The sequence below is a fragment of the Canis lupus genome, chromosome 16, assembly GCF_048164855.1.
Source record: "Canis lupus baileyi chromosome 16, mCanLup2.hap1, whole genome shotgun sequence".
NCBI classification, from domain to species: Eukaryota; Metazoa; Chordata; class Mammalia; order Carnivora; family Canidae; genus Canis; species Canis lupus.
In genome coordinates, this window is record NC_132853.1 from 20,247,463 (window position 1) to 20,273,855 (window position 26,393).

The window sequence follows — 26,393 nt, forward strand, 5'->3', positions numbered from 1 at the left end:
CCCAGGTCTCCAGGCTCGCGCCCTGGGCCAAAGGCAGGCGCTAAACCGCTGCGCCACCCAGGCATCCCAGCTTTTTACTTTTAATAGTGTAAAACATTTTATGCTTTCAGTGTGGACTGAATTCATACTGTTCATAAATTCATAAATTTTATTTCTAACAGACAAGACATATAGTATATCTAGTATGTATACGTAACCTATCCAGTAAATGTTTTGTTACTCAATACAATATTATTCTCACAAATGGCTCTTAGGTTGATGTCATTTTTGAAGAAGATGCTGGGTTTCTGAATGCAATCAAAACATTCATGGCAACAACTAAAAGACCTGTAATCCTTACTACTAGTGGTAGGTAACAATGATTTTACAACTAATTACATTTGGTTAAAATATTTTGAGAAAGCATCTCATTTTAGTTAGAAATGTTCCTTTATAGTAAATTAAGTCTTTTTTTTTCTAAAATCTGGAGGCTCCTGGATCATTTTTTAAATGAAGAATTATTCAAATTTGCTATCAATTCACAGCCTTGAGTAATTATAAAATTCATATATTACCCTGCAAATTGCGGTGGTTTGGAAACTGGATACTACTTTGAATCATTTTGTTGAGTATTAGATATTGCAACAGCCTAGAATGCAGGTAAAGAGATTTATGGACTAGCCAGTAAATGGATTTTGATAGGGGCGATAATAGATCCTTCTTTTTGCCTCTTCCTGATACTTATAATTAGATCACTAAATGTCACTTGCTGGTCAGAATTGTTTATGAAGTCCAACTTTTCTGTAGTATCTTAATATCGAATTTAATCATTCCTTATCCCCTGAGAACACTTCCATGTGGATTATTGCATATTTTAGTTAAAGTAAGCCACCAGCCTAATGGAATTAGTCCACCTTCCTTTTTTTTTTCCACCTTCCTTTTTATTTGTTTGTTTGTTTTTAAAGATTTTATTTATTTATTTATTTATTTATTTATTTATTTATTTATTTATTCATGAGAGAGAGAGGCAGAGACACAGACAGAGGGAGAAGCAGACCCTATGCAGGGAGCCCGATGTGAAACTCAATCCCTGGACCGGGATCATGTCCTGAGTCAAAGGCAGATGCTCTACCACTGACCCATCCAGGTGTCCCACACTTCCCTTTTTTAAAAAAAGATTTTATTTTTAAATAATGTCTATACTACCCAATATAGGACTTAAACCCACAGCCCTGAGATCGAGAGTCACATGCTCCACTGATTGAGCCAGCTAGGTGCCCCTGGAATTGGTCCAACTTCCTAATAATTTGCATTCAGTGTTCAATTTTAAAACACAGTTGTTTTGTTTTTTTTCATTATAAACACTGAATTATAACATTGTTTTCTAATTATTTTTCATTGCACATATTCAGCAGCATATCTCTGCTATGGATTTCTATAGGAAAATGTGTTTAGATTCCACTTACAAATTAATGGTTCATTTGACCGTTAGTGATTGTACTCTAAAAATAGTGATAAAAATCATATTACTCAAAGGTTACATGAGATTTTTTTTTAAGATTATTTATTTATTTATTCATGAGAGACAAAGAGAGAGGGGCAGAGACACAGGCAGAAGCAGGCTTCATGCAGGGAGCCCGATGTGGGACTCGATCCTAGGACTCCAGGATCACGCCCTGGGCTAAAGGCAGGTGCTACACCACTGAGCCACCCAGGTGTCCCGGTTACATGAGAATTTAATTAAAAGATCAAAAAATTACTTTAGGTCAAGAAAAACTCAGTTCCTTAATGATTTTTAATTTACATGATATTTTCATTACCGATAAAATAGAGAATATTTTCATAGAAAAAGTAACTGGAAAAATTAATTTAGTAGTCTTAATAGTTTTTAAAAATGTTTTTTTTCCTATAGATCCAACATTTAGTTTAATGTTTGATGGCTGCTTTGAAGAAATTAATTTCAGTACTCCTTCGCTTGTAAGTTTTAATTTTGATCATATGTCACAATTCTATAAAAGGTGATTTATTATGATAATGGCAGTGTATCTTCAGTATACTGTTGAGTAGGAATTAAGAGTGAACATCTCTGCCTGTTTCTGAATTTGGGGCTAAAGTAGACATTCTTTTACCATTAAGTGTGATATCAGCTATATATTTTCATAAATGCACTTCATCAGTTACCTGTGTTTTTATTGTGAATGGTAGTTAAATTTTGTCACATACTTTCTATTTTTTGAGGCAATCATATGTTTATCTTTTTTAATTCTATTAATATGGTGAACGATGTTGGTTGATTTTTGAATGTCAGATCAGTCTTGTATATGATCATGATGTGTGTTACATCTTTTCTAAAGTTTTGGATTTGTTCATATATTATTATGGGCTTTCATGTCTACATTTATGAAGGATGATGGTGGATGGTTTCTAGGCCATTTGAAATAGATTAGGACATATATTTTAGTAGCTACTTTTTTTTTTTTTTAAGATTTTATTAACTTATTCATGTGAGACACACAGGCGGGGGCGGGGGCGGGGGGCAGAGACACAGGCAGAGGAACAAGCAGTCTCCATGCAGGGAGCCCGATGTGGGACTCGATCCCGGGTCTCCAGGATCAAGCCCTGGGCTAAAGGCAGCGCTAAATCACTGAGCCACCCGGGCTGCTCTAGTAGTTTCTTTAGAAATAGTATGCATTCTTAGTTTTCATAGTATGTGATATATATATTTTTTTTTAAGATTTTATTTATTCATTTGAGCACGAGCGGTGGTGAGGACAGAGAGGCAGAGGGAGAAGGAGCAGCAGACCCCTCACTGAGCAGGGAGCCCAACACAGGGCTCAATCCCAGGATCCTGAGATCGTGACCCGAGCCAAAGGCAGATACCCAACTGGCTAAGCCACCCAGGCACCCTAGTTTTTCAGTGTATTTAGTGTTAGTATTATACTAATTTATGGAGAATCTAACAACCTTGCAAAGATAGAAGTCCATTTATCATCCCTCTATCTTATATATTTTCAAATGTTTTACGTTTACTTATTATAAACTTCCAATATAATGCTCAGCTTTTTTGCTTTAGCCAGCTGTGTATATTTGAAAGAAATTAGGAGGAGAATAAAGCATTGACTTTTTTTTTTTTAATTTTTATTTATTTATGATAGTCACAGAGAGAGAGAGAGAGAGAGGCAGAGACATAGGCAGAGGGAGAAGCAGGCTCCATGTACCGGGAGCCTGACGTGGGATTCGATCCCGGGTCTCCAGGATCGCGCCCTGGGCCAAAGGCAGGCGCTAAACCGCTGCGCCACCCAGGGATCCCTAAAGCGTTGACTTTTATGTTCTCCTATATACTTGTAATTTCTAATATACTTCATTCCTTCCTGAAGATCTTTTTCTTTGATTTTTCTCTTCAGCCTATAGAATTTCATTAACAATTTTTATAGAGCTAGTCTGCCGGCAGTGGATTATATCAGGTTTCATTTACTTGAAAATGTCTTTATTTTTACTTCATTCTCAAAGATTATTTTCCCTTGGTATAGAAATCTGGGTTCTCAGTTTTTCCCATCAGTACTTTTTTTTTTTTTTAAGTAGGCTCCACACCCAATATGGGCCTTGAACTCACCACCCAGAAATTAAGAGTCACATACTCTACCAACTGAGCCAGCCAGGTCCCCCTGCATCAGTACCTTAAAGATATCATAGCATTGTCTTTTGGTCACTGCTATTTCTTTCTTTTTTTAATTAATTAATTAATTAATTTTATTGGTCACTGCTATTTCTGATTATAAGTCACTTTTTCCTTTTTGCCTCCTATGTAATATGTCATTTTTTTCTGGATGCCTTCAAGATATTCCTTTTTTTTTTTTAAGTTTTTTTTAATGTATTTTTTTATTGGAGTTTGATTTGCCAATATATAGTGTAACACCCAGTGCTCATCCCATCAAGTGCTCCCCTCAGTACCTGTCACCCAGTCACCCCATCCCCCCGCCTACCTCTCCTTCAATTACCCCTTGTTTGTTTCCCAGAGTTTGGAGTCTTTGAGATACTCTTTTTGTTATTTTCAACAATTTGCCTATGATGTCCCTAGGAGTTATTTTTCTTCATATCTATCATGCTTATGGTTCTTGGATATCTACAATCCATAAATATATGTCATTCCTCCAATGAAGGACTTTTTTCTTTTAATATTTTATTTATTTATTTGACAGAAAAACAGAGCACAGCAGGGGGAGGGCAGAGCGAGAGGGAGAAACAGGCTCCCAGCCGAGCAGGGTGCCTCATGCGGAGCTTGATCTCAGGGTCCTGGGATCATGACCTGAGAGGAAAGCAGATGCTTAACCAACTGAATCACCCAGGCGCCCCCTAAGGGACATACTTGAACTTATTTTTCAAATTTATTTCATGCCCATTTTCCTTTTCCTTCTTGGGAATTTAATTACAGGTATGTTAAACATTTTACATTGTCCACATGCCACTACAGTATGCTGTTCTCTTCCCCCTCCAACTTTTTTTTGTTTGTACTTTTGATTTGATCCTTTATATTGATTTGTCTTTAAATTTACTGACACTTTTTTTTTTTTTCTGTCATCTCCATTCTTCTGTGAGGCCCATCCAGTGAAATTTTTATTCTGATATTATGGTTTTTAGTTTTATAATTTGTTTGCTTCTTTTTATGGCTTCTATTTTTCTTCTGGGATTTCTTATGTTTGTTGATTATGAGCAGGTTTTCTTTAAGCATAGAATTTTGCTAGCTGTTTTAAAATTCTAATTCCAGCATCTTTATCATCTTGTGATTAAGTCTACTGATTGTCTTGCCTCTGAGGAATTAGTTACTCTGTTTCTTTGTGTAGTAGTTTTAGATTTTTATCTTGTACTTTGCAAGTGATATGTTGTAGATACTCTGGATTCTGTTACGTTCCTCTAAACAAATATTCTCCTGTAGTAGGTAGCAGCTAAAGTTTCTGTTCAGGTCTTTTATTTTTATTTTATTTTTATTTATTTTATTTTTTTTGTTCAGGTCTTTTAGTTTTAGCTGGGCTGCTTTGAGACAGGCCCACACATGTGAAGTTCAGGCATCAACCAGGGATTTGCATTCTTCTTTAGAATTTCTGTTTCACTACTTTCACAGACCTCCCCTCTCACTTTCCAGCTACTGCCATCATCCCAAACTCTGTCCTCTGATTCAAGCCAGTAACACTGTGAGTTTCTGTCTGAGTTTTAGCCACCACTGCTGCATTCTTTCCTCAGTCAGAAATCAATTTAAAGGAGGGATTTCACCCAGGGCCTTTTTTTTTTTTTTTGGTCCAAGTATTGATTTCCCTTCAGTAATCTTCTGCATTTAGTTACTCTCTTGTGCCTTCAAATAATGTGTTTTTAATATTTATTTGTGTTTTTTAAAATTTATTATTTATTTATTTATTTTTATTTATGATAGTCACACAGAGAGAGAGAGGCAGAGACATAGGCAGAAGGAGAAGCAGGCTCCATGCACCGGGAGCCCGACATGGGATTCGATCCCGGGTCTCCAGGATTGTGCCCTGGGCCGAAGGCAGGCGCCAAACCGCTGCGCCACCCAGGGATCCCTATTTGTGTTTTTTTTAAGAATTATTTATTTATTCATAGAGACAGAGAGAGAGAGAGAGAGGCAGAGGGAGAAGCAGGCATCATACAGAGAGCCTCACGTGGGACTCGATCCGGGGTCTCCAGGATCATGCCCTGGGCTGCAGGTGGCGCTAAACCGCTGCGCCACCGGGGCTGCCCTTAATATTTATTTGTAGTTGATTATAGAGTTTATTGTTATTACTGATGGCAAGGTTTGTCTGAGAGTAGGTACTTCATTATTGAAAGCAGAATTCCTAGTTTGTGGGAAGCAGATGTTCCAGAAGTGTGCAAGAGTAGTGTATGTGTATAGAATAAAGTCTCAGATTTAATAGGGGAAATCTTTTTGTTAATTCTCTTATTTATTTTAAGGTAAAATGCTAGTGGTCTTGTAAAGTCTGCAGAATGTAAATATAATTTTGTTTTTAGCTTCTCAAGGTAAAAAGCTTTCCATAAACAGGGGGAAGAGAATAGTATGTATTTTGTTTTATTATTATTATTTTTAAAGATTTTATTTATTTATTCATGAGAGACATAGAGAGAGAGAGGCAGAGACACAGGCAGAGGGAGAAGCAAGCTCCATGCAGGGAGCCTGACGTGGGACTCGATCCCGGGTCTCCAGGATCAGGCCCTGGGCCGAAGGCGGCGCTAAACCGCTGAGGCACCTGGGCTGCCCTATTTTGTTGTTTTACAAATAATATTATAGCAATATTGATGGATCACTAAATAAAATGAAAATTTTTATGTGGTCCATATTGTTTTTTAGATTTTATTTATTTGTTTGTTTGTTTATTTATTTATTTGAGAGAGAGAGCATAAGTGGTAGGGAAGGGCAGAGGGAGAAGGAGAAGCAGACTCTCCACTGAGAGCCTCCAATGCAGGACTCAATCCCAGGACTCTGAGATCATGACCTAAGCCGAAGGCAGACATTTAACCAACTAAGCCACCCAGGCATCTCTTGGTCCATTTATTCTTAGGAAATCACATGGGGGAACACCTGGGCTCAGTGGTTGAGCATCTGCCTTCAGCTCAAGGCGTGATCTCAGAGTCCTGGGATCAAGTCCCACATCGGGCTCCCTGTATGGAGCCTGCTTCTCTCTCTGCCTGTGTCTCTCCCTCTCTGTCTCTGTGTCTCTCAAGAATAAATACATAAAATCTTAAAAAAGAAAAAAATCACATGAGGTTTGGGTTTTGGTTTGGGGGGGTTGGTTTTTTGTTTTTTCATTTTTTCCTAATGTTTCTTATTTACATATATTTATGCATTTGTGCATGCATGATACAATTTTCTAATTCTGGTTTTTAAAATTTATATAAGTATTTTTCAGTATTATTATAGTATTCATATTTATAGTTTTAATTGCTGTAAAATATTCCATCAAGTTGTATCATTTCTCAAACTTTAATAAAATTGCCTCCAGCAATTATGGAAAATCTATAAAATTTCCTTCCTGTTTTAGACCAAATACAGTTCCTAAAATAAGTATACATAAAACATTTTTAATTTGGACATATATTCCTTTATATTTTTCTAGATTAGTTTCATTCTCAAGAGCTAAAATAATGTGAATTTTAGTTAAATTTGTCTACTTTTAGATGTCTATTACTGATGTATTTCTGTTTAACTCTGCAATTCACCAATTTTCTTTTTCTTTCTGTTTCTCTTTTTCTCAGCGTAATGTGGCCAGCTACCTACAAATGATCTGCTTGGCTGAGAACTTTAGAACTGATGTGAAAGACTTTGTAACATTGTTAACTGCAAATACTTGTGATATCAGAAAAAGTATCCTTTACTTACAATTCTGGATTAGAAGTGGAGGTGGATTTTTAGAAGAAAGGCCATTATCCTTTTGTCGTAAGTTGATCTAAGAAAAATTTCTACAGTGAGGCCCTATGTTAAAGTACATGCTATACCAAATTATCTGAGATTTTTAAAAATTTTGAGCATTCATGTATCACGTTAATCTTGAAAATAAACATGTATGTCAACTTTGTTTATAAAAATTTTATAAACATTAAAAATGGGTTAAATAGAGTTAAACTACATGGAACAAATTTTTATACATTTATAAGCATAGTTTCTTTCCCTTTTTTCCAAAGATTGATTGATAGATTTGATTGAATGATTGATTTTAGAAAGAGAGAGAGAACACGGGGTAGGTAAAGGGAGAGTCTCAAGCCAACTCTGTGCTGAGTGTGGAATCCAACCCAGGGCTCAATCTCAAGACCCTGAGATCATGAACTGAACTAAGTCAATAGTCAGACACTTAACCAACTGAGCCACTCAGGCGCCCCATAATCATAGTTTTTTATAAGCAAGTAGGATGATATTATTTAGCAACTAGCTTCCTTTTTTTACTCCTTAGAAAACATATTGGTGAATTTTCCATATATATAAGTTATTTTTATATGACTGTGAGTTCTCGGTTTCTTCCCTAGTCTATAATTCTATTTTTCATAAGAACTTTATAATTTCAGAAATGTTTTATTTCTTATCAATCTTCAGTCATTGTTACCTAATTGAAGTCACAGACATTTATTGAGGACTTTCTCCATGCCAGGTCCTGTGTTTACATGAATAAGACATGGTTCCTTCCCTGAAGAAGTTCATAGTTTGTGGTTTTCATGCTCCATAGTCTGTTCTGTAGTTACAGATCCTGCTCTGTGAAGTACACAAATATTTAAATAAAACCAAGGTGAAGTTCTGTAATATTAATCCCCTGTCAAGTTTTTTTTTTCTTTGATCAGTTCAAAATTTTAATGTATTAAAAAATTTTTTTAATGTATTATTCTTTTTCATAATAGCAATTGTATATATTTAATTCAGTGTGAGCCTGTATCTTTAACTATTTCTTAGAAGTAAATATGATAAATAAGACAAGGAAAATATGCTCTTATAAAAAAACAAACTAGTAACTATTGCCATGCTATTGGATATAAAGTGTTATGTCAGGAATTTTAAAAGATGAAATCTTAGTATAGCATTATTTTTTTTCTTGAAGATTTTATATGCATTTTATTTGTCTTTCTTAAACACAGATACATACTCATTGGAAATTCAAACAGTGCAGAAATATATAAAGTAAAAAGTAGGGATCCCTGGGTGGCGCAGCGGTTTGGCGCCTGCCTTTGGCCCAGGGCGCGATCCTGGAGACCCGTGATCGAATCCCATGTCGGGCTCCCGGTGCACGGAGCCTGCTTCTCCCTCTGCCTGTGTCTCTGCCTCTCTCTCTCTGTGTGACTATCATAAATAAATAAAAATTAAAAAAAAAAAAGTAAAAGATCTTCCCTACTTCTTAGTCACCATTAAAGCTTTATCTATGCATGTACAAATATTGCTGCCTACTTATTTAGCAAAGTTAACCAATACTATATATACGGTTAAACAATTTGCTGTTTTTTACTTGATAATTAGTTAGTACGTACAATTCTAGCCCTCTCTTTCACAGTTGCATCCTATTCCATAGTAGGGAATGGATATAACATAATTTAATTAACCATTATTTATTAAAGGAAATCGAAGTTATCTTCAGTTTGTTATTAAAATATGCAGTGAATATCTATACACCTCCTTGAGCTTATCTGTCAGTACTTCCGTTGGAGAGAACTCTAGAAGTATAGTTGCTGGCCCAAAGGCTAGAATACATTTTACATTCCAATAGGTATTGTCAGGTTGCCCTCCCAAATATAATTGTCCTGATTTATGTTCCCATGAATAGTTTATGATGGCTTTTTAATGTATACTTCTGAGAGAACTAGGTTACCAGTTGCTTTACTTTTGCCAGTTTAAAAGGTGAGAAGCAAATATCTTATTTTAATTTGCATTTCCATGATCAGTAGTGAAATTGCACATCTTTTTATGAGTTCATTAATTATTTGTATTTTTTCTGTGACTTGTCTGTTCATAGTCCTTGCACTTTTTTCTTTTGGATTGTTTTTAAGGCCACCACCACCACCCCTATTAACCTCCGTATGCTAGAAATGTTTGTATTATATTCTTTATGAATTAAATACATATGTGAAGAACAAAATGGGACTGTAAGTCCAAAAGGTGCCAAAAGATCTTAGATTTTAAATAATTGTTTGCTACAATTTATTAAAAATATAGATAGCTTAAGATTTTCTTTTATTAATTTTGTAGGAAATAGCAGAAACGCTCAACTTGTTTGCTCTGAGGATGGCCCTGATTCCAAAAATAAACCTAAAAGTACTAAGAGGAGTCCTACAGACCTTCCCAAATGTGACACCGGCTGTGTTGAGACCTTGTTTGGCCTTAAGAACATTTTTTCCTCATCTGAAGATTTATTTTCATTTCTAAAGGTATTTTCAATATCTAATGTGGGATATCAAATTTATATTCCTTTTCATCTTCATAACACTCATTCCCATCTTTTGAATCTTAAGGTTAATTTAAATTTACATATAATTTTTATAGGCTTTAGATTTCTGATTTTAACATACTATACCACTTTGGTAAGTGTTGCATAGACAGATCTCTAAATACATATTATAGGATTTTTTTTCTAAGATTTTATTTATTCATGAGAGACACAGGCAGAGGGAGGAGAAGCAGGCTTCCATGCAGGAGCCCAGTGTGGGACTCAATCCAAGAATTCCAGAGGCAAAGGCAGACGCTCAACTGCTGAGCCACACAGGCATCCCAATATTATAGGATTTATACTAGAATTTAGAAAGATTTCAGATTAAAAAGACAGTTTCAGAAAGGTAGTTCTTAAATAAATGAGCTTCTGTTGAATTGGGGTATAAACTATTAGAAAATTTAATTCTGGGGCAGCCCAGGTGGCTCAGCGGTTTAGCACCAACTTCAGCCCAGGGTGTGATTCTGGAGTCCCAGGATCGAGTCCCACATCGGGCTCCTTGCAGGGAGCCTGCTTCTCACTCTGCCTATGTCTCTCCCTCGCTCTCTGTCTCTGTGTTTCTCATGAATGAATAAATAAATATTAAAAAAAAAAAAGAAAATTTAATTCTTCAAATTTTAATAGTCTAAATTTAGTTTTTAGACTCAGAACTATTTTGATGAATTAAGGGAGCATACGTCAATAAAATTATGAGAGGGTAGCAACTCATTACTTTTAAGATAGAATAAGGATGCCACTATATTCATATAGGTAGGAAAACATTCAGACTATGTTCTAACACTTCTTCACTCAAAATTGTTTTTCAGCACAAAATCAGAACAAAGGAAGAATGTCATCAGTTCATCCAGCTTCTTACAGAATTCCGAATGCAGAATGTAGATTTCTTACATAGTAATCTTGAGTTCATTCTACCACTACCTGTTAATATCATTCCAGAAACAGAAAACTTCTATGGTTCATCAGTAAGTGTGGACAGCAGTACAGCAACAAAACATATGAAATGTCTTGCTAGGAAACATTCTGAAGGAGAGAAGCCATTGAAAAAGCCACAAAAAAAGAAACAAAAGAAAAAGATGGAAATTCTAGATGATAGCGACTTGTTTGACACCGAATTGGATTTCTCTAATGAATTTCTTAGCCGTTCTCCTGCATCTTCCTCAAATTCAGAAGACAGCAAAGCCAGAGACAAAGAAAGCAATCCAGATGTAAAGAAACTGAACAAATGTTTAGAGTCTAACACGGAATCTATTCCTTGTCCTAAAACACCAGCAGAAAAAAAATGTTCTGCCCTTGTTTCTCACTGTTTAAATTCTCTCACTGAGTTCATGGATAACATGTCCTTCTTAGATGCTCTTTTAGTTGATGTAAGAGAACAAAAGGAATTTGGTAAAAATGACTTTAGTTGGACAAATGTTAAAAGCGGACTTTGTGATGAATTTAGTCTCGAGACTAGTGATGGATGGACTTCTCAGAGCTCTGGAGAATTAAAGGCAGCTATAGAAGCACTCAGCTTTACTAAATGTTCATCTACTATTTCGAAAGCACTGGAAACCTCCTTGAATTCTTGCAAGAAATCAGGAAGAGATCCAACTAAAGAGCTTACTCTCTCCATTTCACAAAAGCGCAACAATGTATACTTTAGTCAGTCAGCAGCTAATTTAGAGTAAGTCATCCTTTAACTTGTTTTTTCAATAACAGATGATAAAGAGGAAATTATTCATTTCTTTTTACTAATTTTGAAATGCTGGGCTTTATTGATCCCAGGTTAAACACTTAATATTGGGGCGCCTGGGTGGCTCAGCGGTTGAGTGTATGCCTTTGGCTCAGGGCGTGATCCCAGGATTCCGGGATCAAGTCCCACATTAGGCTCCTATGGAGCCTGCTTCATCCTCTGCCTGTGTCTCTGCCTCTCTCTGTGTCTTGTGAATAAATAAATAAAATCTAAAAGAAACAAACACTTAATAATGTAGCTTCTAATAAGACAGGGAGACCAGCCTGATGGTTAGGAAGAAAAACGAGATATTAGAAGACTCTTGAATAACAGGGAATGGGGTTTGGATATGCTTGGGGCAGATGGTGGGGTAGCCATTAAAGATTCTTTTGGTATGGGAGTGACTGTGTTGAAAATGATATAGGAAAAAAAAAATACGGGAAGTTAACCTGGAATCTGGTTAATCTAGTCTTAAGAAAGACTAGAAACTGGTTATATTTGGGATTGCTGCATTTTTCTTGGGCATTAAAAATAAAAAGTAATGCATTACTTTTAATTTACAGCAGTGCCTGGAAGAGGATAGCAGTCATTAAAAGTGTATTTTCTAGCAGATCTCTTCTAAACCTGGGTAACAGACAAGCTAGTATAACTGAGTACTTGCCAACTCTTCGGAACATTTGTAGGACTGAGAAGCTAAAAGAACAAGGAAAAAATAAAAGAAGGTAAAGGCGCTATATAAATAACATTATATATAGCTATTTGAAGATTAATAAATATTCTCATCTGATTCTTAAAAATTGCATTTTTCCTTGTAATTTTTGACAGGTTCCTGCACTATCTTGAAGGGATTCATCTTAACATTTCGAAAGAGACTGTGAACACTCTGGCAGCTGGCTTCCCTTAACATCTACATTACCAATGCCTTGTACAGATTATTATGTGTTCCTCAAGATACATTTTTATATTGATCTTCATGGAAGAATTTATTTCTCTTAATGTACATTTAAAAAAGGACTATTTGTATATTATTAGTGTGCAAATATTTAAAGTGAAAAAATTTGAGTCACAAATTGTATTTATGATTGTGGTGATTTTTTTTTTTTTTTCTGAAACTTTTTGTATTGGTTTAGTGTTGTTGTATTTTTGTGTGAGTGAGCTGTTCTGGAAGGTAGAATTCACTAAATATTTCTAAAGGTGTTGCACTGTTAATCTGTAATTTTTCTTTCCTGTTTATTTTAACCCACCTCTCTCCAGCCTGTCAGTACTCTGTCAAGTTGTATATATGAATCATCTAGGAGATAATCTAGTTTACACAATACAAAATTATGTAATACATAAAAACTTCCTAGGGAAGAAATTATGCATCATTTTTCAAAAAGTACCATCTTCCCAATAAGTTTATTTTTAGTGTATTCCTCCAGCATATTTTACCATTGAATCATTGAATATTGACAAAGTGAAAACAAGATTATGAATTGTCATTTTCATAAATCCTTTTTAGCAACCATACATGTGATATCTTGTATATTTTGCCAACTCAACATCATTTGCTTGTACATTTTTTGTATTTTTATATCAGTATTTTATTTCATAAAGATATTAATGGTGTTAATATATCTATTTTGGACAAACTGCTTATTCATTAAAATTGTAACAAAGGATTTTACTATATGAACTTTCTACATCATAGCCATTTCCACTTCAGGTTGGTTTTGGAGAAAGTGTGTTTTTTTAATTACAAGATCTTTAAATCCCACATTTTACTTCAAATCATTTTTGCTATTGCATAATCAGGTATATCTGAAAATAGTTTCCTATTTTAAGTGTTTATATTTATTAGCCTAGAATTCAGTTACATTATCTGGTGAATTATATATTTACCTCAAAGGTAAGGATCCTAATTTTGTACAGATGGAAAATACTGATGTGTATACCTGTTTACAAATGTGTATGAAAGATATGTTTTACCTCTTATTTGTTCAGTCTACTTTTTCATTGATAGTATGTTGATTTAATTAAAGGTTACAGGTTTTGCTCTTGTACAAAAGAAGAGATCTGAAGTTTTGTGGGTTTTTAAGTATATGAATTTTTTTTCTGTTGCATACTAGCATTCACTATTTGTAGAGGACTTACCTGTTAATTTGGTCTTACTAGAAAATTCTGGTAATTCTCAGTAACTGAGAAACAAAGTAAAAATCAAGAAATAATGGGAATATTTTTAATAGGGACACATAAGATTTTCTTTTAGGTTGGGGGGGGATTATGAATTTTTTTTTTAAGATGTATATATTTATTTTAGAGGGAGAGAGAGCACAAGTAGGAGGAACAGGGAGAGGGAGAAAGAATTTCAAACAGACTCCACCCTTGTGGGATGCATGGGTGGCTCAGTTGGTTGGGTGTCTTATCTTTGGCTCAGGTCACGATCCCAGGGTTCTGGAATCGAGCCCCACATCAGGCTCCCTGGTCAGTAGGGAGCCTGCTCCTCCTTCTCCTTCTGCTGCTCCCCCTGCTTGTGCTCATGTGCTCTGTCAAATAAATGTATAAAAACTTAAAAAAAAAAAAAAAAAAAAAAGGCTCTACCCTGAGCAGAGTGTAGAGCCCAACATGGGGCTTGATCTCAGCATCCTGAGATCACAACCTGAGCTAAAACCAAGAATCCAACAGTTAACCAACTATACTACCCAGGCACCTTGAAAATTATGAATACTTAAAGGTGGTAAATTCCTTTAAGACTTAGATCCACTTTTGAGTTAAAGTAACTAAATTGATAGCTTTTTCAGTACTTAGCATCTTATCCTGTAAATGTCTAAAATGAACACATTTTCACAAAGCTATTTCCAGAAATATGTGGGAGGTAGAATGCCACATATCTGGCATGAACAACTGGATGGTTGGTGAAGCTATTTACCAAAGTACAGAATAATGACAAAGGAGAGGATTTGAAGGAAAAAAGGATTATTTGAGACATATAACTTGGGATACCTACAGCAGATCCAAGGTGATATTTGTATACAACCATATGTAAATGTAGAGATTTACAAGTGAATGACAAGTCCAGACTGTATCCCAGATTCCCTAGCGAGTTGGGAGATGCTAGAAGAGAGGACTTCTACTTATTTTACATGATTATTTGAATGTTCTTCTAACAAGCATATTTCACTTTATAGATTAAAGGAAAAATGTGATGCTTTGACATTAGAGACTTGGGTTTAAGACTGGTAAGATATGAGGGCCTGAACTAATTCAAATGTAGTGGGAAATGTGAGTTAGGAAAAAAAATGCTACTCTTCTCAAAAGATGGTTTATCTAGGAGTGCCTGAATGGTGTAGTCAGTTAAGCCCCTGACTCTTGGTTTTGACTCAGATTGTGATTTCAGAGTCCTAGGGTCAAGCCCCAAGTCAGGATCCATGCCTAACATGGAGTCTGGTTGGGATTCTCTCCCCTAATCTTTAAAAAAAAAAAAAAAAAAAAAAAGTTGGTCTGTCCAAGTAAAATATTTTGAAGTGAAAAAAATGAACCTATTAGACAAAGCTTGTTTGTTCTGGGCCTGATAGAATTAATGAAAATCACCTTTTGGAAGTAGTACATCAAACCACATACTACTTACAGAATTAACAGAATTTCATAAATTGTGTTCCTGATTATATTTAGTGTTATTCCCATGATGAATTCCACCCAGAAAAGTCATTTTCCCTCCTTTAATGATGCGAATCCTTTAGTATAGGATGGAATTAGCTTTTCAGGGGGAATAACTTTCTTGTTTGGTCTGTTTAGGAGACCTCTTACTTTTAACACATAAACCCAAAAGGTTCAGAATCTCTTAAGGTATTTATTGACTTGGCTTATTCTGTGAACAATTCAACAGCTGGAAGTCTGACTTTAAACATCCAAATACAAACATGTTTTCTTCTCCATAAACATGGATGTTAAAAACAGTTGGCTTTATGGCTTTAGAGCTAATAAATATAAATTAATATAACATCAGAGTTCTTTATATTAACCTCAGCATTTTAAGGTTCGGTGTCAAAAACTGCTAATTCATAGAAGGCAACGGCTTGTAATAGGGAATCATATAACTCTTCTGCTCTCTTTTGCTCAGTAGATGAAAACATCTGTCTGTAGCGTACAATCTTCTCCTTAGGGAAGACGACCCGAGGGTCTTCCTTCAGAACAGACTCTGTGAGGAGCTGCTTCACCAGCTCTTTTCCACTAGTCCGTGTGTCCCCAATCATCAGTTCAAAGTGCTTCCCCACTCCATTTCGATTCATGCTCAGCACCCGATGCTGGCCATCCTGGGCAAACGTTTTGTTTAATAAGGCATACAGCATGGCTTCCATGATATGAAAATGTAACAGTAGGGGAAACCGAGATGTGTTCTGAATTGAAAGCCCTATTTTTTCCAGAACGTAGAAGTCAGCTGTAGGTATCTTTGAAATGACTGAAGAAATCTTTAAAAAAAAAAAAGAAAAAAATAAGTGAATAGAAATAATTAAGTTTTGTTGTTTGGGTTCCTTCTCCCATTTCTATTTTTAAAATACATAATGTACATTATACTATTACTGTTTTTGAAAACTGAAAAATAATTTTATGGAGAAGTCAGGACAGCCATGTTCTGCTCATGGTTCTATCTGGAATAAACTGAGCTAAGGCAAATCACTTAGTCCTCCCAAGTACTAGTTTCTTCATCTGTAAAATGGACTTCAAAATTTCTAAAATCTACTGACTTTAAGATTAGACAATTTAAAATGTTTATTAACCTTTTAAAAATATGTAGAGTAGAGCATAGGGTTAGAATAACTAGCCTCCATCAGAGGTGCCTGGGTAGCTCAGTGGGTTGAATGTTTGACTCGATCTCAGCTTGGGTCTTAACCTCAGGGTTGTGAGTTCAAGCCCTATGTTGGGTTCCACGCTGGGTGTGGACCCTACATAAGAAAAAAAATACCTAGCCTACAATCCTGTCAGATGCCCTGATTGATTATACCAGTTTTCATATATGTAATCAGGATGGTAATTACTGCCCATCTCACAAGGTTTTGAAGACTCCAATAAGACAATTAGTGAGCATTCTGAAAAATAAGCTTTGGGGCAGCTACGTGGCTCACTCAGCTAAGCGTCTAACTCTTGATTTCAGCTCAGGTCACGATCTCAGGGTCCTGGAATTGAGCCCCACATTTGCTCTAGGATTCTCTCCCTATCTCCCTACCCCCAACCTTGCTCTGTCTCTCTAAAGTAAATATATATATATTTTTAAATGAAAAATAAGAAAAAAAAAAAAATAAATGAAAAATAAGGGGTGCCTGGGTGGCTCAGTTGGTTGAGCATTTGCCTTCGGCTCAGGTCATGATCTCAGGGTCCTGGGATCAAGCTCCACATCGGGCTGGGCTCCCTACTCAGCAGGGGAGTCTGCTTCTCCCTCTCCCTCTGCCCTTCCTCCTGCACACACATTCTCTCTCTCAAATGAATAAACAAAATCTTTTAAAAAATTTAAAATAAGCTTTATAAATAGAGTGATGAAGTCCTGTAATATTTAGGATAATGTACTTTACCACCAATTTTCTCAGTATCTGCCTTTGATATATTAAGGTATTTCATGAACTAAATGAAGAAGATTCAAATTTTAAAAATCATAGGTGACAGAAAACATGACAGGAATGGGTAATTTAAAAAAAGAAAAAAAGAATGGGTAATAATAACCCAAAGGAAATCTATCTGTAGTATTACATTAGATTCCCTTTAGGACTAGAAGGTTAAACCACACAAGGAGATATCTAGCAGGCAGAAATCTAGAGGGGCAGCTGCTTTACCTTTTGTAAATAGACAGATGATAAGTATGTTCCTTTCATCAATTGGCAACAGTCATTCTGCTGCCAGTCCAGCACTGCCAATTTACGATCCAAGTGAGCCCAAGCAATTCTTCGAGTTCCAAAAACAATGGATACTATACTAGTAACTGCCTAAAACAAAAAGGCTGGTTTAATTAAAAGTATAAACATTTTAAGAGATACAAAATTTAAACTATAAACTAATAATGCTCAATTAGGTTTTTTTTGTTTTATTTTGTTTTAAGATTTTACTTATTTATTCATGAGAGACAGAGAGAGAGAGGCAGAGGGAGTAACAGGCTCCATGCAGGGAGCCCGACATGGGACTCGATCCTCGGTCTCCAGGATCACACCCTGGGCTGAAGGTGGCACTACACCGCTAAGCCACCGGGGCTGCCCAATGCTCAATTAGTTTATGTGATAGAAATATACTGGGGCACCTGGATGGATCAGTTGGTTCAGCATCTGACTCCTAATTTCATACTCAGGTCATGAGATCGAGCCCCTCATCAGGCTCCACATTCAGCAAGGAATATGCTGAAGACTTTTTCTCCCTCTGCCCCCCCCCACTCTCTTCCTAAAATAAATAAATCTTTAAAACAAAGAAAAATACTTCCAGTTTATGAACTGAATTGTTAAAGAAATGCAAGAATAACTATTATTAAAAGATAGCCAGTAGCTGTCGGTTTATAGACAACCTTTACCTAACCCAAAGCAGGCATTCAAATATTCAAATGTTCCTGGGGACCGTGCTAGATGCCAGGAAACCAGGAACATACGCATACATTATAAGAAATGCCACCACACAACAGTTAGGCTGTAGAGAGGAGACATGGTCCGGGAAGACTTCCTGAAGACTAGGAGGATGAGTAAATAGTAAACAGAAGTTATTTCACCACATGTCCACACAGATAGGCTATGTGACACCTCACACACTCAGACCCAGACCCTGGAAATGTGCAGACGGGAAGGCAGATTTTTGCAAAAGTACCTTGCTTTATCCTGAGAGCTCCAGGAAGCCACCAAAGCATGCAACATTCAGGCACAGCATTTACATCAGAACCATCACAGACTGCTGTGTGGAAGATGGGCCATAGAAGGCTAGACTAGAGGTAGGGATCTGTAAGGTGCCTGTTATATGACAAAGCATTAAGAACAGAAGACAGTGGCCATGACAAGAAAGACCAGAGATGATGGGGGTAAATTGATATTTGGGATGGGGGAGCTTAAACCTACTTTTATTGCAGCGAATAAATGGCACCGTTAAGATGATAGGAAGCAGATCAACCTGGGAAGGTAGGGGAAGAGGAGTTGTTTTTTTTTTTTTTAAGAGGAGTTGGTTTTTAACGTACTGTATTCAGGTTGCCTGTAGGGCTTCTAAGGGGAAATGTGTAATAGATCATTGGAAGCATGGATTTAACTCCGCCAAGTCTGGGCTGGAGTACAACGGCATCACTTCACCCACACATAGTTCATTTAGTTATAGGGATAAATAAGTGTGTTCCACAGAAACAAAGGCAGAGAAGCGGGACCACTGTGTAATTCTATACCTATCTCCCTTTCACTGCTAAGGAATGAATATCCACTAAAGGCAGAATAGTCTGGATGCCCAGACATCTACAAAATATAGACCTTCTTTTGGTTCTTTAGCTCAATAATCCTCAAGCTTTAGTGTACATAAGAATTACTGAACCAGGGCACCTGGTGGCTCAGCGGTTGAGCGTCTGCCTTCGGCTCAGGGCATGATCCCAGATTCCCACATGGTTCGAGTCCCACATCAGACTCCTTGCATGGAGCCTGCTTCTCCTCTTCTCTCTGCCTCTCTTTCTGTGTCTCTCGTGAATAAATAAATAAAAAGTCTTAAAAAAAAAAAAAAAGGGTCCCACATCGGGCTCCCTGCATGGAGCCTGCTTCTCCCCCTGCCTGTGTCTCTGCCTCTGTGTCTCTCATGAATAAATAAATAAAACCTAAAAAAAAAAAAAAAAGTATTACTGAACCAGGTTGCACACAGCGCGTCACGGGCAACAGATTTTTTTTTCAAGGACTACTGCATGAGGGACGCCTGGGTGGCTCAGCAGTTAAGTGCCTGCTTTAGGGTCAGGGCGTGATCCTGGAGTCCCGGGATCGGATCCCTCATCGGGCTCCCTGCATAGAGCCTACTTCTCCCTCTGCCTATGTCTCTGCCTCTCTCTCTGCCTCTCTCTCTCTGTCTCTCTCATGAATAAATTAACATCTTTAAAAAAAAAAAGACTACTGCATGACTTTCTCCATACAAAATGACTTTTTTGAGAAAAAAAAACTTTATTTGGAAGTCAATACAATTTTTTGTATTATATACAAAATGACTTTAGAACCTATCCAAGTAAGACCGCAATTCCATTATAACGAGTATAAATAGTATTTGTAGTCAAAACTCTGAAGGGAAATCCAAATCCTGAAAAATTTGGTTCAAATATGTTCTAGATCAACTGGAGGAGTTCTATCAGTGGCCCATGAGTGGACTTCATGAAACCTACAAGTCCTCTGAAAGTATATGCAATATTCTACGTAAATGTGTTTTTTGTTTTCTGAAAAGAGGGTCCCTAGCTTTTATCAGGTTTTCAGAAAGTATCCATAAACTAAGACTGGTCCAGAAAAAATGTGCTTACTCTCAGTATGGGATGAGAGAATGTTTTATCACGTATTGCTACACAGGACCTACGCTTCTCCTCCAAGATTTAATGTTTGACATGCCACATGATTCTAAGATTTGTTTTTTAAGAAACACTGAAAAGGATCTGCTTACAGAATGCTTTTTAAAAGGAGGAGGGAGGGACAGAAAATAAGTCAAGCTGAAAAGACCAGTATAATGTTCTGAAGTCATTCCCTGGCCATAACCCTCTTTGCATCTTAATTTCTCATTACTCTCGATATAACCCTCAGATGCAATCAGTTCCTCAATTCCTCTTAAATAAACCTCGCACAAACCTATTTCTCTACACATATTCTTTCTTCCTAGAATGCCGGCCTCCTCCAACAAGCCTCATTCTCTCTGAGATTCAGGTTTTGTTCTATCAGTCAACTTTGCCCACCAGGCACAGCCCGTGGTTTTCGGTTCTCCTCACTGCCCACTTACTCTCTCTACATCTCATTCTTCTGTACTGATCACATACCAAACTAAACTATAAGCTGTCCCACTGCCCAGAATAGTGCTTTACAAAGTAGGTTCTCAACCCATATGCCGTAGTGTAACAGACCTTAAGAAAACGATATACCAGAACGCCTGGGTGGCTCAGTGGTTGAGCATCTGCCTTCAGCTCAGGGCATAATCCTGGGGTTCCAGGATCCAGTCCTATATTGGGCTCCCCGTCAGAAGCCTGTTTCTCCCTCTGCTTATGTCTCTGCTTCTCTCTCCCTGTCTCTCATTAATGAATGAATGAATAAACAAATCCCTTAAAAAAAAAAAAAAGAAAAGAAAAATGATATACCTTAAGCCTCTCTCTTTCTATTTCTGGTTTGATGAGCTTTCTCAAGAGCCGGTTGTCCTGGAACTTTCTTTTTTTCCCTTCAGTCTCTGGACAAAGAATGGAGTTACAAACTTGAATAGCAGTTTTATACTGGAATAGGGGCACATTCCTTAAACTCTCCAAATGCTGAAACGGCCCAAACTTCTCTCTGTGCTCGATAATATTGACGGATTTCCTTCCACGAAGCAATCTGAAAGCTTCGAGTTCTTTATTAGATGCTGTATTCAACACATGCAAGATGGAAGCCTGCTGCTCTGAAGAGAAGAGCTTGTCAAGTTCATTTCCAGAATCTTTTGTATCTTCATCACAAAAAGCAGCATTGGGAATGATCTTCTTAGGTGCAGTGCATTTCTTCCGACAGTAGGAATTAGGTATCACTTGGAACAAGGATGACCCTAACGGAACTGGAAAACATCGCCACCTTCCTAAAAGGGAAATTTAGCCAAATGTTAGGTTGGAATAACCTACTTCTTTTTGGTATTACTTGTGGCCTGACCAGAGCCTTTTCAAAGGGACAGAGACTCTCCTGTAATTTTATTTTTTTTTCTCCTGTAATTTTAGAACTATATACTACACTCAGAAGAGAGTTCTTGATTTCCCTGGATAAGCTCTTAAGTTTTACTACCTAGAAATCTTATTTTATACCCATCAAGAAGCATATATTTTTTTAAAACAATGACTTGGAACACCTGGGTGGCTCAGTGGATGAGCATCTGCTCAGGGTGTGATCCTGGGGTCCAGGGATCGAGTCCCACACCGGCCGCCCCGCATGGAGCCTGCTTCTCCCTCTGCCTGTGTCTCTGCCTCTCTATGTCTCTTGTGAATAAATAAAAATATTAAAAAACAAAAACAATGACCTCAACTACTTAACCTGTTTGACATTAACTTTAGAAGGATCTTTTTGTAATTAATATCTCTTAGTATTTATTTCCACATCCATTTTCACTAGTTCCTTTCTCATGCGTTGGGACCAAATAAAATTAAATTGTATACGTTTATGAGAAATGTCTCAGCTGAGTGGCAGATGCAAGGGGCGGTTCTTATTTTCACCCGCACACTTTTCAAGATTTCTACTCGGACTGCTACCGCCAGCAGAAAAACACACCATAAAAGAAACCATCCTGGGGCAGCCCGGGTGGCCCAGCGGTTTAGCGCCGCCTGCAGCCCAGGGCGTGACCCTGGAGACCCGGGATCGAGTCCCACGTGGGGCTCCCTGCATGGAGCCTGTTTTTCCCTCTGCCTGTGTCTCTGCCTCTCTCTGTCTCTCATGAATAAATAAATAAAATATTTAAGAAAGAAAGAAAAAAAGAAAGAATCCTGTAAAGTGGGGGTGGACACGGTCCCGCCCCCGGAGGTCGCCCCTGAGCCCCCGCCCCCCGTCCGCCCCCCGCTGGGGAAGGGGCCGCTCCAGAACCCCTCGCCGGGAAGCAGGGTCGGTCCGAGGCGCCGTCAGCTCAGCGAGGACACCCCGGGGCCTGCGGGAGGATCCACTCCAGGACGAGCGGCCAAGGACAGGCGGGAACCCTACCTCCCGCCACGAGGAGACTACAGACGCTCATCCTCCCGCATCAAGCACTGCGTTCCCACGCTCCAGTCTTCCTCCACCGACTTCCGGCGCATGTCTGTGCTTCGCCCGGAAGTGCCCGGGCTCGCGGCAGAAAGGTTCCGGCCCGAGCGGCGTTCCGAGGCGGGCGGGGCGGGCGGTGCGGAAGCCGCTTTCCCGCTGCGGGGCTCCGGGGGCTGGGGTGGGGGTGGGGGAGCCCAACCCCTGGGGGGTCCGCACCGTCCTTCCACAGCGTTCCAGAAACGTTCTCGGCCCGGCTGGCCGAATCTCTGGGAGGCAAACGCCTAGGCCCGTTTTAGTCCGTAGTTGGCAAGGTCCCTCCTCCAGGGAGCCTCCCTGGGTTTATTCCACGCGCGCGGCCCTGCCGTGGCAGCCCTGCCTGGGGAGCAGGGGGCGGAGTGTGGTGGGAGCGCGGGCCGCTGCACCAGTGACCCCCTCACTACGCGGAGAGGCAGGGGGTCAGGAAGGGCGGCCGAGGAGCCCGCGCCTCTGCCCCCGAGCCTTGCAAGTCGGAGCCGCCGTCCGCTCAGAATGGATGGGGTCGGGGTCGGGGTCGGGGGTGGGGGGTGGGGGGAATGAGTTGTTGTCAAATGAATGTTGAATAGGGTCAGACCAGAGGTGTGTTTCTGGAAAATGGGCCACCTGTACAAGTGTGAAGCCGGATTGGAGGTGAGCAGGGAAGCCAGGAGGAGGCAGGGCACTGGTGTATCTCCCCGAGGGACAGGCAACCATGAGGAATTGAACCTGGAAGGTGTACGGAGAGCGAAAAGGAAAAGATTCTTTCTGGAAGGTGGGGAGACAGACTTTAGCTAGTTACGTGAAAAGCAAGGACGTCAGGAGGCAGGTGGCCTTTGAAGGGAAAGGTGGTGGGTTTGTGCCTTTCTGAGGCGCCAGTGTCTTTGTGGATATTGTCCAGGAGGCAGTGGAGCTGTAGGGACTCCTAAGTATTCATAAGAATTACTCCTAGGAATTCTAGGAATCTTACCAAGTCCTGGAGAACTTAGGGCTATAAGAAGAAATAAACTGGGGTGCCTCAGTGGCTCAGTAGGTTAAGAATCCCCCTTCAGTTCAGGTCATGATCCTGGGGTCCTGGAATAGAGCCCAGTGTTGGGCTCCCTGCTCAGTGGGAAGCCTGCTTCTCCCTCTTCCATTCCCCCTGCTTGTGCTCTCTCTCTCAAATAAATAAAATCTTTAAAAATAATAATAATAAAATAAAATATCTTGCCTTAAAAAATGCTTTGACTATTATTTATTCGAGAGAAAGAGAGAGAAGCAGGCTCCATGCAGGGAGCCCGACGTGGGACTCCATCCCAGGTCTCTAGGATCAGGCCCTGGGCTTGAAGGCAGCGCTAAACCTCTGAGCCACCCAGGCTGCCCTTCTTCTGACTCTTGATTCCAACTCAGGTCATGATCTCAGGGTAGTGAGATCGAGCCCCAAGTCAGAACCTGTGCTCAGTGGGGATCTGCTTGAGATTCTCTCCCTCTGCTCCTCTCTCTCTTTCTCTCTTTCATAAAAATAAAATAAATAAAATCTTAAAAGAAAAAAAAAGATATGTTGAAGTCCTAGCCCTCAGTACCTAAGAATGGGACCTTATCTGGATACAGGGTCATTACAGATGTAATTAGGTAAAATGAGGTCATCCTGGAGTAGGGTCAAGTGACTAATTCAATATGACTGGTGCCCTTAAAAGAAGAGGGCCATACGAGAGCCATATGAGAACGGAGGCAGAAGTGGGAGTGATGTATCTATGAGCCAAAGAAGGCAAGGATCACCAGCAGGTCATCACAAACTAGGAGGAAAGTGTGCAACCGATTCACCTTTAGAAGGAACCAGCCCTGTTTACACTGTGATGCCATGCTTCTGTTCTCCAGAACTGTGAAAGGATAAATTTGTGTTGCTTTAATTGCCCAGTTCAGAGTAATGTGTTACAGGAGCTCTAGGATACTAACACAGGGGGCCATAAGGAGCCATGGTGGTTGATGCTTTCAGAGACGATGACATTCACTGGCGAGATCAAACAAATCACTCCCTAACTGCACCACCTGAGACAGTTTCTCATCCTCTCTGAACCTTGGCTTCCTCATTTGTGAAATAAAGAAAATGGCACTTGCCTCACACAAGCTGCTGAGAGGATTTCTGGTTAGAAACTGGATGCAGAGAGCCCAGCACACAATAAGGGTTCAGTAAATGTTAGTTCCCCCTTGAAAGCATTGCCACTTCCTGGGAGCTAATTATTAATGCCCTTCAGAGGAAACTCCCTCATTCCTCAGAGCATTCATTCAATATACGTTGACCTGAAGCTGGAAGTGGTAGGGAAAGAAGCAGCTCTGGTAGGTGCACGATTTACTGTAAACCAGACTCTTGTTCAAAATGAAAGTTCTAACTTTCCGCAGAAACCAGCTCCTTCTCACTTCCCTGTCTGCATTGCAGAAATCCCTGGCTCCTCCCCCTCCCTTCATCATTATGTCTAGCTTGTTATCCGGTTTCTACGTGCGTTTTTTTTTTTTTCCGATTTAATCTATTCATTTAAGAAAGAGGGAGAATGGGCAGAGGGGGAGGAAGAAGTAGACTCCCCAGTGAGCAGGGAGCCTGACATAGGGCTGATCCCAGGATCCTGAAATCATGACCCGGGCTGAAGGCAGATGCTTAACCAGTTGTGCCCCCATGTACCCCCTGGTTTCTGTTTTTAAAACTTTTTTGGCCATGACACAGGACACATAGATGTATGGTATGAAGCAAAAGCTTTATTAAAAAAACACTTGCATTATTCCGTATAATGCACCTTGATATTTTCTATTTTATTTCAATGAAAAAAAAACACTGATCCATTTTTAAGCCTGCAGGACATCAGGTGGAGATGTGTAGTAGACTGTTAGATATGTAAGTCTGCAGCTAAGGAAGAGGACTGTGTTGGGATATAGATTTAGAGGCTGTCAGCGTAGAGAGATGGCACTGTATCCACGAGAGTGCATGGGATGAGCCAGGGAGAGGGTAGTGTGAGAAACTGAGTCAAGGGAAAATGCTGGAAGCACCGGTACTGGGGGTGAGTATTCAGATTCCCACAAGGACTAAGAGGCAATGTTTAAAAAGATTTAAAAGGAAATAGGGACAAAGTCAAGTTAAAGAGGCTAAAAACATATAGGATTTTGAGGAGGTAATATTTTTTTTGAAAGCTGGGTTAGTTGGAACCACTAAGTCAATATTAATTGCATGACTCAGTACTGCATGGTAATGTGTAAATTTATAAAAACACAAATTCTATCAATGTGACCTGCAAAATGTCCTCTTTTACCTCTCCCTTGCTATGGCTACCCTAATGAGGGTCTCACTGTCTCTCATCTGGGCTCTTGCAATATCCTCCCCCCACCCCATCAATTTTCTGGCTGCCTATCAACCTAATCCCTTCCCTGTCCTTCAGACACACCCTACCTGTCCTGGCCAACAGCCCCAGGGCTGACCAAATCTCCCAATTCCTGCCCTGAGGCGGGGCCTCACCTAAATCTTCCAGCTCTTTCTCTGCTCGCCACCAGGCACATGCTGTGGCACCCAACACCCGCAGCATGGCCGCTCCTTTTGGAATCCCTGATTTTAGGTGGGAGGCAGTGTCTTCAGGGAAGGCGAACTGGTTATGGTAATCCCGTTTCCCTTTGCTAAAGATTAAGATTAAGAGTGGGTGTGGTTCAGTTTGGGAGCCTATCAGGGAAAGATTTTATATCCTGATAAAGAGTGGGAGGAGCAGTGGCCCCCTTCCCTTTCTTCCTGAAGATCCAATGGGAGGCTGAGCTGAGAAGAGCAGGACAGGCAGTGCTGACAAAAACCTTGATGACATTGATCAGCTGCTGGAT

The 26,393-nt window shown here is 39.2% G+C and overlaps 2 protein-coding genes across 6 annotated transcripts in view; one reads left to right on the forward strand and one right to left on the reverse strand.

Annotated features, from left to right (window-relative positions):
- ATAD5 (ATPase family AAA domain containing 5) overlaps window positions 1–15,908 on the forward strand; it is a 50,511-nt gene extending 34,603 nt beyond the window's left edge. For 3 of the 4 annotated variants that reach the window (XM_072779420.1, XM_072779417.1, XM_072779419.1), the window contains 7 exons: window positions 255–348; window positions 1,892–1,956; window positions 7,240–7,420; window positions 9,707–9,885; window positions 10,751–11,607; window positions 12,219–12,377; window positions 12,481–15,908. In XM_072779420.1, coding sequence (XP_072635521.1) covers window positions 255–348; window positions 1,892–1,956; window positions 7,240–7,420; window positions 9,707–9,885; window positions 10,751–11,607; window positions 12,219–12,377; window positions 12,481–12,559 — 1,614 coding nt within the window. In that variant the 3' untranslated portion in view covers window positions 12,560–15,908. The remainder of the gene's footprint in view (window positions 1–254; window positions 349–1,891; window positions 1,957–7,239; window positions 7,421–9,706; window positions 9,886–10,750; window positions 11,608–12,218; window positions 12,378–12,480) is intronic. The other variant, XM_072779418.1, reaches the window with a different exon arrangement.
- TEFM (transcription elongation factor, mitochondrial) lies at window positions 15,465–22,670 on the reverse strand. 2 transcript variants are annotated; one of them, XM_072779421.1, is made up of 4 exons: window positions 22,512–22,670; window positions 20,945–21,408; window positions 17,460–17,609; window positions 15,465–16,103 (listed from the first exon to the last, which is right to left on the reverse strand). In XM_072779421.1, the coding sequence occupies exons 1-4, from the start codon at window positions 22,540–22,542 to the stop codon at window positions 15,666–15,668; spliced, it is 1,083 nt and encodes a 360-aa protein (XP_072635522.1). In that variant the 5' UTR covers window positions 22,543–22,670; the 3' UTR covers window positions 15,465–15,665. The 2 variants fall into 2 exon arrangements, with proteins under 2 accessions (XP_072635522.1, XP_072635523.1); XM_072779422.1 differs by lacking the exon at window positions 17,460–17,609.
- Between the last annotated feature and the right edge of the window lie 3,723 nt (window positions 22,671–26,393).